This window comes from Pholis gunnellus (genome assembly GCF_910591455.1).
Source record: "Pholis gunnellus genome assembly, chromosome: 18".
Lineage (NCBI taxonomy): Eukaryota > Metazoa > Chordata > Actinopteri > Perciformes > Pholidae > Pholis > Pholis gunnellus.
In genome coordinates this window covers 15,163,944-15,180,829 of record NC_136545.1, presented here as the reverse complement: position 1 = coordinate 15,180,829, position 16,886 = coordinate 15,163,944, and the positions used below count along the sequence as shown (strand labels likewise).

At 39.9% G+C, this 16,886-nt stretch overlaps 1 protein-coding gene across 1 annotated transcript in view; it reads left to right on the top strand.

Annotated features, from left to right (window-relative positions):
- The first annotated feature begins 5,058 nt into the window (after window positions 1-5,058).
- The window catches only part of ccbe1 (collagen and calcium binding EGF domains 1), a 28,793-nt gene continuing 16,965 nt past the window's right edge, over window positions 5,059-16,886 (top strand). Inside the window, exons 1-2 of the mRNA XM_079179216.1 lie at window positions 5,059-5,277; window positions 5,390-5,470. Of these exons, the coding sequence (XP_079035342.1) occupies window positions 5,174-5,277; window positions 5,390-5,470 (185 nt within the window). The 5' untranslated portion in view covers window positions 5,059-5,173. The remainder of the gene's footprint in view (window positions 5,278-5,389; window positions 5,471-16,886) is intronic.

Sequence of the window (16,886 nt, the reverse complement as noted above, 5' to 3'; positions counted from 1 at the left end):
TCAATCGGCTTAGTCCAGATTTTGATTGTTTCCACAGGGAATCTGTAAGATTGAATTTGTAGGATTATAAGAAATATAAATAAATAAAACGCTATTTTACTAAAAAAACAGCATTTTTGGATGAGTTATTAAAGATGCTCTTTTGGCTAAGGACAATCCTGTTTGTCATCGTCCGCATATCCATGCCGCACTTCTGCGTGTACGTGTGCATGTATACACAGCAACTGAAAAGCAAGACTTCCTGACACATCACATTACACCTTATGTGAGTCACCAGTGAACCTTTGAACAGCTGGTGCATTTGAAGAGAGCGATATAGAGTCACAGTGACGCTCTCACTGAGACGACAGGAAGAAAACTCTGTATTAACCTGCTGCCACAATAGTGGAGGCGTGAGAGCCAAAGTGATGATGGCTGTGCTCCACTTGCTCTGCTTTGCTTTCCCGATTGGCGTACTTGAAAATTATTGGAAACCCTCCAAAAATTAACTAATAATGGACTTAAACAGCTTTTACTTTGGGTTTGATTGTGAATTGAAGTATCTGCCATCTTATTTTGAAATTGCATTGGGGAAGGGATCTCTTCATGGTCAGTATGGAGAGGAGGAAAAGTAACAGCAACCAAACACAGTTTATTTGTGCTTGTGAATGTTGTTTTAAGAGTGACTTGGAAGTATGTGAACCTATCCTTTAAGACCATATGCAGACTCCACTACCTGGCCTCCACTCCATTATGTTCGATGCAGTAAAATAATCTTAAAATAGTGCAAAAAAGATACATATTCCCATGATTTTCAAGCCCAACCAACACACCCAGCGTCTCCTTCATTTGTTTTTACCTTTTCACAACTTGAGCTCCCCTTGCAATGTCTTCTGCTATTCTCCCATTCATTAAGTCTTTTGGTGAGTTATGAATCACATCTTTGTATCCTCCCCGACTGCATCATTGGTCTATTTCTGTTCCAACAAGCAAAATGAATAATGGTCTATTGCCATGGCAGAGAGGCAGAATAGAGTGAAATATGCAACCACCAAGATTACTAAAAGTGAAAAGTCTGACCATCAAAGTTACTAAGCCACCACTCGGTTTGAAAATTAGACAACCGGCAATATTTATTCTCTGATTGAATTAGTAATGGATTAATATAGCTTGCTGTGGCATTATTATAACAATGTATTAATTATTTAAAATATATATATATATACAGTATATATATATAAAGGAATCATGCTGAGATACTTAGCAAAGAGAGTATTACTATAAAGGTAGTTAAATATAGTATTAAGCTAAAGCATTGTAGTAAAAATAAATTACTGTAATGAACGAAACAGACATTATAGAGAGGTGGTGTGAGACTGTATATTAAAGCTGCACCGACTATATAACAGTTTGCATAAAAAGCTTGTGGGAGGCAGAGTGACCTTGAGACAAAAGAAATCTCTATAAAGAGGAAGTCACAGGTTTGATTCTTGTGACAGCAAAATGTGTCCCCGTCGATGCATATTAACCTTTTAAAAATGTTGAGGGATTACTTTCCAGTTGTGTCAAAATGAGACTTTTTGTTCACGATGCAAACCCAGCTTGCAGGAGTACATGAATGTGTCTGTGAGGCAGCCTGTTAATATTTCTAGTGAGCTCAAACTTGCTGTGGCTCTCTCCCAGTCAGTCTGGGCATGTGCAGAGAGGCACTGCAGTGCTGCACTGTGAAAAGAGAGAAAGACAGAGAGAGAGAGGAGTTTTGTGGGGTGCTCGTGCCCTGCAATATTGTCGTTGCTATCCCATGTGTTGAGAGCATTTAGAGGATAAGAGGTGTGTGTGTATAGTCCACTGCTGCAGCCCCGCATTATGAAGCATCCATTAAGCACGAGAAGTGTAATGCTAATGTCAATGTCAGTGGCTTTCAAGGCACTGAATAGGTTTTTCTCAGCACATATTCATTGGACAGCTTGTCAGTGTGCTATAACTTGTTTCTTTTCAGATTTTGTTTTGCCAAACCACCAAACCAAGTCCATTTGGTGCAATGCAACCCTTAAACCATCACATCTTGGATTAGCAGTGTAAGTTCTGCTCCACCGTTCTCCAGTTCAACTCAGGCCGTTACAGCCTCTTACATCTCGAGGACAGCTCCTCAATCAAGGGGAACAAGTTCCATCACAGACACTTTTAGTCTTTGTTGTCTTTTGTTTGTTCCCACATAAACTCTTCCAACTGTCTCCCTGGATCACTTTGCTTTGCTCTGATTTAATCTTTAGTCTATTTGTTCTCTTCATGGTATGGATTATTTCCCCGTCGAAGCAGTAAGGCTAGAATAAGAGTTTTACCTGTGTGGCACTGTTAACTGGGGGGAAAAAACAGTCCACCTGTGCTCCAAACAATCTTTCCTGGTGAGGAAAAACCCAACTCAGACATACAAAACTGATGGTGATTTTGTAAACAGTGAGAACAGGAAATATAAAGTGAGATAATCTCAAAATGTAAGTTTTGAATGTGGCAACTATGAACACAAACTGAGAGAGAGAGGACTGATTAAAGCAATGATGCCAAAAGTCCCGGCAAACCAGCGTTAACTAAACTCAGAAACCAAGACAACACAATAAAAGTAGTTTATTTGAAAAGACTAAAGGGTAGAAATGCTTCCTTTGTTGTTCTGCATTGTTTTCTGGAAATTGATGACAAGGCAAAAATGTCACAGATATGTATTTCATATCTCTAAGGCAGAGGATGTTGACACATATTATAGTGAGGTTATTGGCCCTGTAGCTTTGATTCAGTATCAGGCTGCAACATTAATTGGCTACTCGTGCTGTTGCAGACATGATCATTCTCTGCCTCTCGGGGCTGCTGAGGCATCAAAACAGGTGGAACATAAATGGCACAGCATGTGCACCTCAGAGTCGTGACGCACCCTGGTATTTCTAAAAGCTGTCATCCATTTTGTGGGCAATGATGACGATAGTGGCGAAAGAGGGGTGGGGGTGGGATCTCTTGGTTGAAAGGGCCATCAAGTGGTCGGAAATTGAACTGCACCGTCAGGCGGCTGGTGAGCCATAGAGGCTCTGTCAGTAATGAAGCAGGTGGACCACTGCTTTCCCTTGAACTGAAGTGGTCGTGCTTGAGCAGGCCCTTTGAAGCAGACTGAAGGTGCTATTTTTCTGCTCAGTGATACTGTAAAAGGCACGGTTCCCTTTCAATTGAAAAGAAACACGATCGGAATAGGAACTATTGTATTACGTTTCAGCTGAACAGACATTCTGACTAATGTCATATTCTGAATAAAGTTAAATCACACCTGACTGACCTCACAGATTGAAAAAGCTGCCATATAGTGGCTGTATGTGACACCGCAGTCCTCTTGTTTCACTGGGATATCCCTTACAGGCTCCTCAGTAGCCCCGCTATCCAACTCCCTGTAACGCCACACTGCATTCCTGAGAAACTGAAGACCTCCTGGGTTCTGCAGATGCCGGTGGACAGCGTTTGTGCTCAGATCGGGCCTGCTGGTAGAGGTCAGGGTCGTTAGGAATTAAAGTCACCATCGTGTCATCAACTCCCTTTGAATCACTGGACCCAAAGAATTGAAGATACTGAGGTGAGCCTGGCGCATGAAATGCATTCCTGCTGATGGCCATGGTTGACATGCTTCATGTTATATATAGTGCTGATTGGAATCCAGTGGTACTGAGTAAATGCTCAAGTGCAATTCTACTAATTAACAGTAATAAGTACTGTTCATTTATTTTAGTATTTGAATTGTATGCTTCTTCATACACTCATGTTTTAAAGGGAAATATTGTACTTTTTATTTCCATACTTTTATCTGACAAGTAGATACTGATTGCAGAGTTTAAAACCCAAAATGAGCATATGAATCTCAGTGCTGCTCATATATTAATACATCATTGCTGAGCCAACAGTGTAATGAACAATTATAAAACGCCGATGAGTCCGTTCTGTCTGAATGTTTTTTTCCTCTTTTGATCATTTTAGGTACATTTCGTTGATAATACTTGCAATAGAGCTATTTAATGCTGTATTATAGCTCCTTTACTGAAGTAGAGGAGCTGAATACTTCTTCCATGATAAGTTCTTATTTGAATTTTTGAAGTTCCTTAGTGGTCTTGCTTGAGTTTTAATGTTTAGACATAATATTAAAACCCATATTTTGCCACTGGACTCCAGGCTGTAAGTGTTTGTCCTGCAATCCTGTAGTTGATATGTTACTCTAGGTGCTCAATTAATTCACAAACTCTCTTTCAGCGAGCTGCTTTGCGACGATAGCCATATATGATATTTTACATCATAAATCCCTAGAGCTTTGACACAAATACAGACATTAAACTGCTTTGTTTATAGAAACTACAGAAAAGATGCTGCCTGGTTTGTGATGGAGGATTTGACTCAGTGGTCTGGGTGAATATAAGTAAATACAACTTTCTCATTGACTAGTTAGTTCTCCTTGTTGACATAATGCTAACTTGTAAACAGTTTATTCTGTGTTTGTTTAGCTGAGACAGTAGATGTCAGTGACCACAGAAGAAATGCAACTTGTGTTTTCTCATTCTGTATTTCGCTGAATTTCATGTGTGGCAAGCCCCCTTTTTAATATGTTATGAAATCTTGCTAAATCAATTAATGAATAATGTATGCTTACAAATAGAGGTGCAATACATGAATTACTTGAAATGTATTTGTGCTGATGTCTCGAATGCATTTCAATGTGTTGGTTTAATGAGCATCCACTCAAGTGTCAGACAGAATTGAATATAATTCTATCTAATTGATGATGAACTCATCCCACTTATTAAGCAGTAGTTATTTCACAAACAGCCACGCGGTGGTAGCAAAGAAGCAGACGTCATGACGCACATAGAGCGCGCTACTGAAACGTGTGCGTGCGTATACGTGTGTGTGTGTGTGCGCGCGTGTGACTCAGGTGCTCATGCGCTCGCGAAGGATGGGGCAAACAAGGGAAAGTTACCATTAAGCTAACGTTAGCCGCCGTAGTGACAGTTCATTCAGTTAACTACTCAGAAGCAAGAGTGGGGAGAGAGAGTGGGAGGGTCCGTACGTTTGGGCTCCACCACTGTAGTCCCTGAAGTAGTAGCAGTGAGGTGGAGGTATAATCATTACACGTGTGCATTACTGTCAGCGCGCAGGTGACTGGACCGATGAGATGACACTAACGCACCACAGGAGTCCTCTTCTGCTCGCCGTCACCTGCATGTACTTCTCCGGAGGTTTGCTGTGGTCCTACCAAGAAGAGGATGCCAGCCACGGGTAACTGTGGGACATGTGTAACAACAAAATGACACGAGGACTCCCATGCATGAAGATGAAGGAAAAAAAAATAAAAAAAAAAGCTAAACTTTGAAATGTTCTTGTTTCGCAGTGAAGAGTGCGCAGAGAACAACATTTCTACAACAAAGTACCCCTGCATGAAGTCGACCGGAGAAGCTACAACGTGTTACAGGTAGGAGTGATTCATGTTGGATTCTGTTTCAAATTGAGTAATAATATTGTGAAATGATCAAGCTGCAGTCCAGTGTGTTTTGCATGGCAGTGATTGCAAAATGTAGCTCTTAACTGACTTTTTTTTCATTATTCAGAGCAATAATGCTGTTAAATGGTGCTTGGTTTAATTGTAAGTGCAAACTCGTATGTACTTTGTTTAACATTGCATGGACACATTGTGTTGCCCGAGGCTGCTTATAGCTTTAAAAGAAAAATGAGCAGTTAAACATCCTCTAGTGTTCCTTCTGACGATGCATGTGATTTATTTATTTTTCAATGAATCTACTGTCAGTCGTATGTTTATGTGAGTTGTAAAATGTCTGCTTCCTGCAGTCTGTCACTACAGACACTACAAAACTCTATGAACCTTTTAGATATTATATCATGAAGTGGAAATCGAGGGATTTCTGGGGAGACATAAGTAGAGCTTCCTCTTAATCATCCTTTTGTGAATTTAAGTGATCATAGCGATCTAAATACCCGCAAGCCTCCGGATTGGACTATTGTACTCTGACACTGGCTTTAATTATTGCAGTTCACAGACACTGTGGACACAGCGTCTACTCGCAGCAAAACTCCTGTCAGAGGCTACGGATTAAGTTGTTAGAACCTAATCTGTCTTCATTGCGAGGGGCCACCTCACGGACATAATGAAAAAACTGAAAGAAGTCAAAATAATCAAGTCAAATATTCAAACGTCTTCCCTAGAGGCCAATTCGATCATTTTGGTATAGAGTAGCTTTAGTTTACGACAAAAAAGTTTGACAAACGTCTGTGTTCGTGATGTATACAAGCTGAAAGTTGAATCCTTTATTAAAGGAGTGAAACTAGACGCATGCTGCTCTCTCAAAAAAACACACTGCTTACAGATATATTTAGTAAATGATGGACAGGCTGTCGAGATAGGTAGGTGTACTGTTACTTACTTCGGAAATAAAATCATGCAACTTCATTAGGGAACTAATTTCAAACATTTTGTCAATCATCTTGATTCATAGCAAATCTATTTCTGTACGTCCTTATCTGGGAAAGTGTATCGAGAGCTAACGCCAGATTGTTGAATGTCTCCTCCGAGAAGTCTTTCCAAAAAGTAGACTTTGAAAGGTTTCATCTCTGCATCACTTGACAAACTGCTGGCTGTTGTACAAGCGCTCAGTGACATCCTGTTTGATCCTCAAATCCCAAACACATTCTTAACATAATTATGTTGGTTTGTGGTTATTGGCTGCGTTTCCCACAACGTTTATTTAAGGAAGAGAAAAAAAAGTGTTTCAGCTAAGAAGCCTAGATATTGTGCATTTCAGTTCACCTGCACGGTGTGAGCTGATTACTGCCCATCAGCCCTCGAAGGGTTATTAAAGAAGTCTTCTTGTAGTGCCAAAGATTCAGATTAATGACCTCAATTTGATAAGATGAATGTGTTTTTTTGCGTCATTCACCAGTGCAATTGTGCCTTGGCATGACTGAGATGTAGTTCAAACAGAACCAAGTGTGATTTGAGTTGGCAAGACTCTGTTGCCAAAGACAAATGTGGCATTCATTAGGCTCTCTAGAGTACCAGTGTGTCCGCACATCCCGGAACGTTTAGTCACTGTTTTTTATAACACCGTCATATTAATGTAAAAGTTGCTGCTTGTACACAGAGGTGTGCTGTAGCAGTTTGATGGCCAAAAGACCACGGGACACACATTTTTATTTTACTTTGTATACTTACTTACATACTTTATCCGTAGAACTGCAGACGTCAGGTTAGCATCAGTTTGCATCCTACCAAAGCTTACAATGAACATGTGCAGTTCCTTCATGGGGGTGAAGTTTTTGAACATTTTTGTCTTATTTGGTAATTTGTTGCATTTGACAATGCAGTTTTCCCCAGTTCGCAAAATGTATAGAAGTACTGTACATTACAGACAGAGAAAATCGATGCCACTCTCATGTCTATAACCCCCTGTAACAACTACAATGCTGAACTTTATTTTTCATACAAAAACTGACCACTGTCATGTAATAGTGCAGTAGAAAAAACAACAAGGTACGAATACTTAACAACTAGGAGGACACAAACCGCTTCGTCCTATTTCACAAAGTAAATGGGGTCAAATGAGTTCTCATTTGGGGTAAACTGCGGAGGTAATTGTCAGTGCATTGGCAAATAAAGGCCCCCACATTTTTATCATAATCTTCAAAGAGCCTTTCAATGCATATCAGATTTCTTCAAGATCACAAAGTTTTGGTTTTCACGTTTTGTTTTCTGGACTAAATAAACAAACAAGATGTAAGCCTGTAAATGAATGAGCTCTAGAGGTGGATTTTGTGGCACTTGGACTGAGCCAGTCTAGCTGTTAACCTCCGTCTTCAAGTGTTTATGATAAGCAAAAATAATCCGCTGCCGGCATCATATTGAACAGAAGGATTTGAGAGTGCCATCGATCTTCTCATCTAACTCTCTGCAAGAAAGCGAACGAGCGTATTCCAAAAGGTTTTTTAGAGGCATTGAAATTCAAGTCTTCTGTGTAGGTCTAGTGGAGAGGAGAGGACCACATGAAGGACGTTTTAAACAGTCCCCCTCTGACTGTGGCATTCCACTGTGTGCACAGTTAAACATTCATCCTTGGAGCGTTCATCATGTTGTGAAACGGCATCAGAGGAGACACCGGAGACACCAGAGAGCACATGTCACAGTACAAGAGAAGTACCAGGGCCTCGGCCCACAGTGCAGGCACATTCTTCTCTCACCGTCTTCCTGGGACGTGTTATGTGGAGATTGTCACATGTGGGTTCTGTTGATGGATTCAGTATCTTCAAGCTTTAATGTACATGCTTATATTTTGTAGTTTTACAAGGTGTAGGGTTAAATATGCTTGGCTCCAAATAAGATGTGAGAGGTTGTGCAGAGTTTTTTGTTCCAGAAGTTGCACTTAAATCATGACTGCCTTTGGTTGCAGCACAAATGCTTTAATAAAAGCCCAAAAAGTGTTTGATTCAAATGATAAGGTGTGTGCTGTTTGTTCCAATACGGCAGCAACTTTAGTGTGAGGCGGCGGTCGCTACTGTTGCGTTTTTCAATGTACCTCCCAGAGATCCGTTTGTCGTCAGCATTGGTAGTAGTAGTATTAAAATCTTTATTAGGTTGTCTTTTTTTCTGTTGTTGTTTTTTGTTAGCTTAGCCGTTGCGGTTATCATTGGTCATGTGACTCGTTCTCTTTATCCTCTCTGTATTCTTTTCAAGCCACAGTTGCTGCTGAAACCATAAACCGATCACTTCCTGTGTCCTCGTGTCACACAAAGCAAGATTACCGACTCCGCTGGACAAATGCGCTGAGTATAACCCAGAGGAGGTTTTTATTTGAGTCCGTGTTGCAGATTTACTCAGCAGTTATCCAGCTAACTTCATAATCCTGCTTCGTGAGACGGACCCCCCGGGGAAAACATACTTGACAGCGGCTGTTAGCAAACATGCACATTTCTGAGCTGTCATGAGCGACTTAAAGCTGAATCACTTTATCAGTTGGCAGCAGAAAGTGACAGATATTTATGAAAGGTTGCGTACTAAAGATTGATTGTTTTTTAATGCTGTTCAATCGAACACAGTATATGTGTTGTAGTTTATTCAGAATGTCCACGTTTCTTCAGCTGCTGAGATTAAGTATCGTATGACATCTCTGACAATCCAAGATGAGAGCCAGATCCGATGTGTTAACTATCATAGGGTAGAGGCACATGAATAATCTTTGTTTATAACTTCTCTTAGGCGACAGGAGGGCACACGAAACCGTGATTACATTGGCTTGATTTATTGTGTAGATGATGTCGACCTTGCCTACCCTGTAAAGGAAATGCTTCTCTGGAAAATAAGCAGAACACGGTGAGAGTGAGTCTTTCCACTCCACAGTTGCACGTAATTGATGTGTGGCATTTGTAATTGTTGCTTTGTTATTTTTCCAAATAATTCTGGTGGTACTAAGCGTTTCGCTGCGTTCTCTCCCCCCCTCATCCTCTGCTCTGGAATTCAGGGGAATCTGGTTCACGCAGTATGGAAACTGTGGATAACATTTCTTCAGCCCCCCCCCCCCCCCCTGTGAGACACGATAGTTATGATATTTCTCGTGCACTTGGCTCATCCAAACAGCATTGTTTGTGTCTCGTAAACGCCCCCCATCAATTCATTCCAATGAAATGCATTGGCATTTTCTTGAATTTTGACTTACTCCGGTTCTGCATTGTACCAGTGGCCCAGAAGTTTGTAAAAAAGAAATTAGGTTGATTTTCCGCTGACTGCAGAATGAGTCGTTGATTTATATTTTGATTCCCAGACAGTCTGATTGTTCAACTTGGCTACAAAGCGTCAAGTCTCTCTTGTTTCCTTAGTTTTCAACTCTGGTTTTCGCATTAAATTTAAAATGTATTCTACCCCTTGGAATAATCCTCTCAGCTGGACTTTTGTTCCTTCTCCTAATTCAAATATCTTTCAACACGAGAAATACACTTGTGAGTTTTCTGCTGCCATGCTGTCATCCCTCCAGTGATCATAGCCGAAGGAGTTCAGCAGGCCACAGTTAGTCATGTTTTCTCCTTTTGGGCTGCTACATTTATGATACTATAAATATCCGTCATTCTAGAATGAGTCTAGATTTTATGGACAATAAACAAGTACTGTAGCATCTTCCAGGAGAACATCTAAACTCAGTTAAGCCCCAAATGTATAATGTCAACGTATCCATGGGCACACATACAATTACACATAAACTGATACAGTATGATTAGTCACTAAGCACAGAGAATGGATGAATGAAAACTGATGATTGCGCATGATGGAGATGGAAAATATTAGGTAATTTAAAATGACTCTCAGGCGTTTGATGTCTCTTTTATTTCTTTCAAATCCAATTATCAGCTACCTCGTGTGCTGCAGGATATGCGTCAGAGAACCAGTTAGTAGACTTGATAAGTATACTTGTCGTGTCTTGTCTTCTTGTTTGTACAGAAAAAAAAAGAGCAGCACAGTCCATGTCAAAAGATTTTGGCAGGTAACTCTCAAGCAAAACAGCAAACCCATAATACACTTACTGTCGCTGTTGTTCTGTTGTAAACAATGTTTTAGTGGTTTAAGGGCTTCCAAACGCACAGGCTAAGTGCCAAAGCAGGAATAGTTTAGATTTATTGAAACCAAATCTGGAATAACTAACAAAAACATGTTTCAATGTGTATGAAATTGAAAATCATTTTTAGGAATGACAACATTATGAGCTATTGCAGTTTAGAAGACAAAAATGCATCATAATCATGTAAATAAGCTGTCTGAGGAAGGAGCGTGGAATAAGGCCAAGCTGTTTCTCAACAGGCCTCTGAGTTTACTGGAATTAACCTCAGTAGATGCAGAATGAGATAACGCCGCTGAAAATCATGCCAATCAAAAATGCCTGAAATGATATACGGTCCCTGGCACTGTTCCCCAGCATTGTGATATTCTACGCAGTAATCGGAGGAGAGGTTAGAGCGAAAACTGCTGCTGTAATCTACACCATTTCATCTACACAATAAAGTCCATTTATTAAAGGCAGTGAACTCTTATTGCAATTCTTGCTGAATCGTTCTGCTAAATAACCGACACAAATTACAAGATCGGATTGATATATCCCAAATCCCTGAAATGATACATAATGTCCTATCAAAGAAAAGACGTCAACATGTGTTTTCTATCACTATTCAGAAAGAGAATGTGTGTGCTGTCAGCTGTAGACTGCTGTATTACAGACGCTGCACTGTGGATTCAAAGAGCTGACATGAGCATTTGGTATTGCTCTGCACAGTTGAACGTTAAAAGGATCTAAATGGCACACAGGAGGAGGTCAGCTGATCCTAGTCTGTCTGATACCAAAACGCATGCAATTAAATACTTTATTATTATTATTTTCTTTGGTTGACTCACAGACATGTCAGTAACTTTACCCTTAGTGTCGACCAGGTGTATGTCTGTGATGGAGAAATTCTCCCAAATGGAGAGCAGAATAAGTTGAGCCTAGAGTCGGTGTGGGTAAATGTTGTATTTCAACAAGTCTCCAAAATATGTTGCAAATGCACTCCAGAACAACACATGTGCGTATAAGTGTTTTCTGATCTGGCGCCGTTTTCGGCAGGACAACAGCATTCGTCTGCGCCTTCCACAAAATCATTACAAAAATGTTTAAAACCTGATGACACTGAGTTGGGTTTGGTTTAGAAATGAAAACAACTTGAATGGAGTTAAGGCCACAGCATAGTTTGGGTTAAAATGACTACATTGTTGAATTTGGGTACTGTCATCTTGTTCAAAGTCGAGGAATGACCACCGTTGTTGTTAAAAAAAAACACACAATTTACTGTCTGTAGGACATGTGAAACACTCTGTGGTCTCCTGTAGCAAAGTGTTTTGTTGACCCGACTCGTAGTTGATACTCGGGCCGACAGAGGGCTTTGTCTTTTGGTTTTGGGACAACTTCTGAAATAACTGATACTGTGGTATTTCTTGGGAAGACGGTGTCCCTTTTTCCAGCATATTACGTTCTTTTTAAAAGAACGAGTAGGTGATCCTGTGGTCTATTTACAGGCTGTATGAAAGCTCTCTAATAACCACCAAGTTCAAGGTGTATGTGCTTATAAAACAAGCCCTCTTTAAAGCCACTAATTAGGTTTTTAATAATTTCAAGTCTTCTGCTCCACACAGGAAAGAACTTGGCTTGTGCCAGTTGTTGCCTACAGGGGGAAATGTAACATTTGTTTACATTACTTGATTGTTTGGTTATTATTTCTCATTCACACGTTTGATTTATTGTGTGCTCATGTCCCACTTTAGTAGATACCCTGCACAGGTGAGATTAGTTGCTCCTGCGTGTGCAGCTCTGGGCCTATAGACCTCATTTGAAATGCATCATTATTCAGAAACAGGCCTTGCTAATTATTTTTTTTTCTCTTGTAACAAAACATGGTGCAGTTCATATTTTGTACTGACATCATTACATGATTATCTCTCATGTGTCAAAAGAGAAACCCACAAAAGTAATGTACAATGCAAAATAAAAATACTAATACTAAGGCTTTAGAACTTCAGTTGTTTTAAAATATACCACGAAAACCTTTTAAAATGTTCCTGTTTCAATAGAAGGGGACTTTTATCACTTGTTTTTCCCAAACGCCTGTGCTCAGACACACCAATTATTGGTAGATGATGATAATTCATAGCACATACGCTGGAGCCAGCCATTGTTGTGTCACTTTAATGGTGTCACACTTTGCACCATATCATGAATAATATTGTTGGAGACGTTGAGCCAATTGGTCGTGAGTCATTTCTGCAGGTCCTGTCATTACTTAACTGTGTTGTGAGTGGGAGGTGGAGGCAGACTGATATACATTCGTCATTCAGTCTTTGAGCCTGTAGGGATGCAACACATTAAAAGCATATAGTTATTGTTTCATTTTAGATAAGATGTAAAAGAGCTGTTTTAAGTGGTGATATTCCCTATAAGGGAGAAGATGAATCCTCTTCCTGTTCCTTAACAGCGCTGAGGAAGATGTGAAGTGTAAGTTATCATAGTCGGAGCAGGGGAGGACGTGTTGGTGTTAAGGAGCATTCCTTAGTGACGGATGTACAGCACAAGCAGCAGCAAACATCCTCTCTATCTCCTCTCTTGTTTCTCTGGTGCATTGCACTTCATGAATTCAAGTGGTGTGATACAGGTGTTCATAACTGTGCTATTGGATTCACTAATTCATATTTATTTGACCATTTAAAAACACCAGGACAACAAATATAATCCCACATCATTACATTTCTCACTTACAAATAAGACTTTTCTTTGCTTTCTTTCTTTCTTCATATCTTTGTGTCGTTTTTCTTTCTTTGATTGGAGTTGGAAAGGAATCTGCGTTTCTAATTATTCAAACGTATCATTTAAACATTTTCAGTATTACTGACAGAGTGATTTGGTTCCTTTGCATTTTACCATCTGTTTTCATTTGAAAGAAGAAGCTAATATGAGCCATGCCTTTACTGGAAAGACCATGACTTTGAGAGCTCTTACTTTATAATGTCTCCTAAAGAGTTGTTTAATCAGGATAGTATGACAACTGTTATTTGGATGGTTTTGACCTGTTGCCCAGAGTACACATTCTTCAGCACTATACTGTAGTGAAGCAGTGTTGTGGAGGACAGGCTGTAAAGGGAGACGGATGATCTCCTTCTGTCCTCAAAGACAAGGACAGGGTGTGGGGTAAGCTAGCTGCAAATCTACTGTACATGGAAATGAGGACTAAATGTGAAAATATACTTTATATCAAATATATATATGACTGCAGGGCATCAATTTGGCCTTTTTGCACCTGTAGTGTAATTCTGAATCGGAGTAATTTCATATGGCAAAAACAGATATAAGGAATTAGCATCTGTGTTCATTTATGAATGACTGCTGGTGTTCACACATTTTATTATTCTCTACATGTTCTGACTTTAAATACCATTTTAAGTACATGCTGAATGGTATTAGATCCTAAACCAAATTTATAACACGCTTTATTTGGTGTCTGGTGAGCTTTGAGTCAACTTCACATTTTTGGATCAGACATTTTTCCCTCTTTAACCCGTGTAGCAACTTATTTCTTTCTGATATTTTGGTTTCTTAAAATCACAGTCTTGTTTCCTTTGGCTGTTGCTCGTTCGCCCATCTGTTTCTTTCCACGGAGAACCGTAGTGTGGTCACGCTTCGGTCACGCTGTGGTTCTGCGATGGTTAGGAGATGTGGTGATATGGAAACCACAGGCTGTGGGTTTTACTGCCTCCATGACTTTCGCTCTGTATATTCCAGACTGCTCGAGTTGTATTCAACGTGTTATCACAGAAATAATGTTATAGCACCACTTTGCATAATACCAGCATTTGTGCACCCCCTACTGTGAAGCAGGATCTTCTTGACAAGTTAATCAGCTAATTGAAAGCAAGTGGGTGTGTGTTTAAACTTCATGTGCATTTTTATCATAGCAGATTGTTGGGCCATGTGTAGCCTTAATTTATTCTCCCATAAGTGAAAGGAATAAACTGCTAATTTATCAGCCCTGAAGGACAGCAGCTAGCCAAAGAAAATGTTCACCAGCACCAGTGAACACACACGCACACACACACACGCACACGCACTGGTTCAGTCATGTTAAATTGTAAACAGCTGCACCATTCAATGTTAATAACACATTTTGGAAAAATGGCTTCTTGTTTGGTGGCTTTTGACCGTGCAGATGTTGCCCCTTCCATTGCGAGTTTTGCTTGTATTTTGCTGAATTTCAATACTTTAATTTAATGATATTCACCACTACCACCATCATCAGTGTGTGTTTGCGTCCACCTGTCGAGACCATGTTACACAGCAGTTATAGAGCTACACCGTTTATCTTCTCTCTTGATGTGCCTCCGCTCTACATTTTCATTCGTAAGGAAACGTGCACATTAATAAGCGTTATTTTAAATCATAATCTGAGTTGATGCCAGCTAATTCAATCCCTCGACAGAATATTACGTTTCACTACACGCAAGTATTAAAATGACATGAAAACCACAAAGCCTCGAGTGGCCTCTTTGTGCTTATAGCAGATATCCTACATTTCAATGTTCATGGAAATCCATCGAGGAGCTGTTGAAAATACTTGACATTTCTAATAAATCTGTAAAATATCTGTACAAAATGTTGTCCCAATCCATCGAGTAGATGTTGAGATATTTCACAGGATAAGTGAACATTTTAACCTGCTGATTGCACTAACACAAAGGTCAGGGAATCACCTCAAAGCACACTACTGATCAAACACGTGTGACAAAAACTGTTCATGTGAGCCATAGGTATCAAACCTCTATGCATCTGGTCTTCTGGACACGAGAGGCACCGGTCACTGGGCGTAGCGTTATGAACCTTAATGTAAGCGCCCAAGTGTGATTGCTGTTAAGCCTTTTCTAGTCCCTCAGTAAATAACTATTGATTTGTCCCTCACGTACTGACTGAAGCCTCATTGTTATGTGGCTTGAATGGATTGTATATTGATTGATTTTTTTTTTTAAGAGCTCTTTTTTAAATTGTACTTTATGTTTCTTGTTGAATCATTAGGAAGTGGTGGTGACATAATAAACTCCAACTACTGTACGATCTTAGCTGAGAGAAAAAAAAAAGCACATCTGCTTTTTACATCTTAATCTTTTTGGATATTGTTGGAGTGAACCTTACATTTCTATATTGTTATGAAAGATATTAATTTTAAAAAGGCAAATAATCCCTCATATGATGCTATTGATTTAAGTTTAGCTTTCAGGAGAACACTTCTTCAAGGACCAGTTTTCTTAAAATCCATTTGCATAGTATCACCATTCATATTGCAGCCAGGGCTTCTTTCCCACTCTGCTAATGTAATAAACTATTGAATCTGTTAAAAAATAACAAATTAATTAAATGACTAATAATCCCTTCAAGATTCTTTTAACATTTCCCTGAAGTGTAGGTTGCTTGCTTTCACAGTAACACCAGTGTTTGGTGATGTCTGGCTTGTGTCCAGTGGAATGGTTTGAGTTAGAAACACATGGAAAGGCTAATGACGGTTTACGGTAACAGGCGACAGACAGCTGTGCTATGTATAATTTCCTGAAGTGTCAGTATCAGAGACATCACACACGCACCTCTACACCTCGGCCTTTTAAGTGAAAGTTGATATAAATGAAATTTTGACTTTCTTAACTAAAAAACGTGACATAAAGGAAGACAGATTTCACATTTTATAACGCCTGGCCGGAGTCAAATCTCATTTGTTTGAGCCTGGAACGCCACTGAGGAGACGCAGCAAAGAAAGGCAGTTGCTCAGGCTGACTCTGTTATAGCTGACTGGTTGTATTTTTGGCTCCAGCTGTCCGCCAAAGCTGAGCCAAGCTGAAGTGCTTTGCGGCAGTAAGTCTCATTGAAAAACTGCCGGTTTTGTTGGATTACGTTGCAGATGCCAGCACAGCAGGAGTGCAGTACATGGCCAAAGTGTCTGTTAACAGCAGATGGATTGCAGCGTTAATATAGAGCGAGAGGTCCTTATTTCAAGTGACCCTGATTCTGCAACAAAGAGAGTAGTTACTGTTTAGTTGCCATGTATAACAATGATTCATTCTATTTATGGCTGCATATTGGTCAGGCAGCCCAGGGACACTTGTTTACTGTTTTTCGATTTGGGACGTTAATGTGGGCTAACTGTTGTGACCCACACTTCCAAACCAAGCTGGTACACGCAGCCACTGAGTCAGAACACTGATTCATAAGATATACATTTTTATGGAGTGAGCGTACATTTGTTTTAAATGAATAGTTTTGCATTTTGCGAAATAC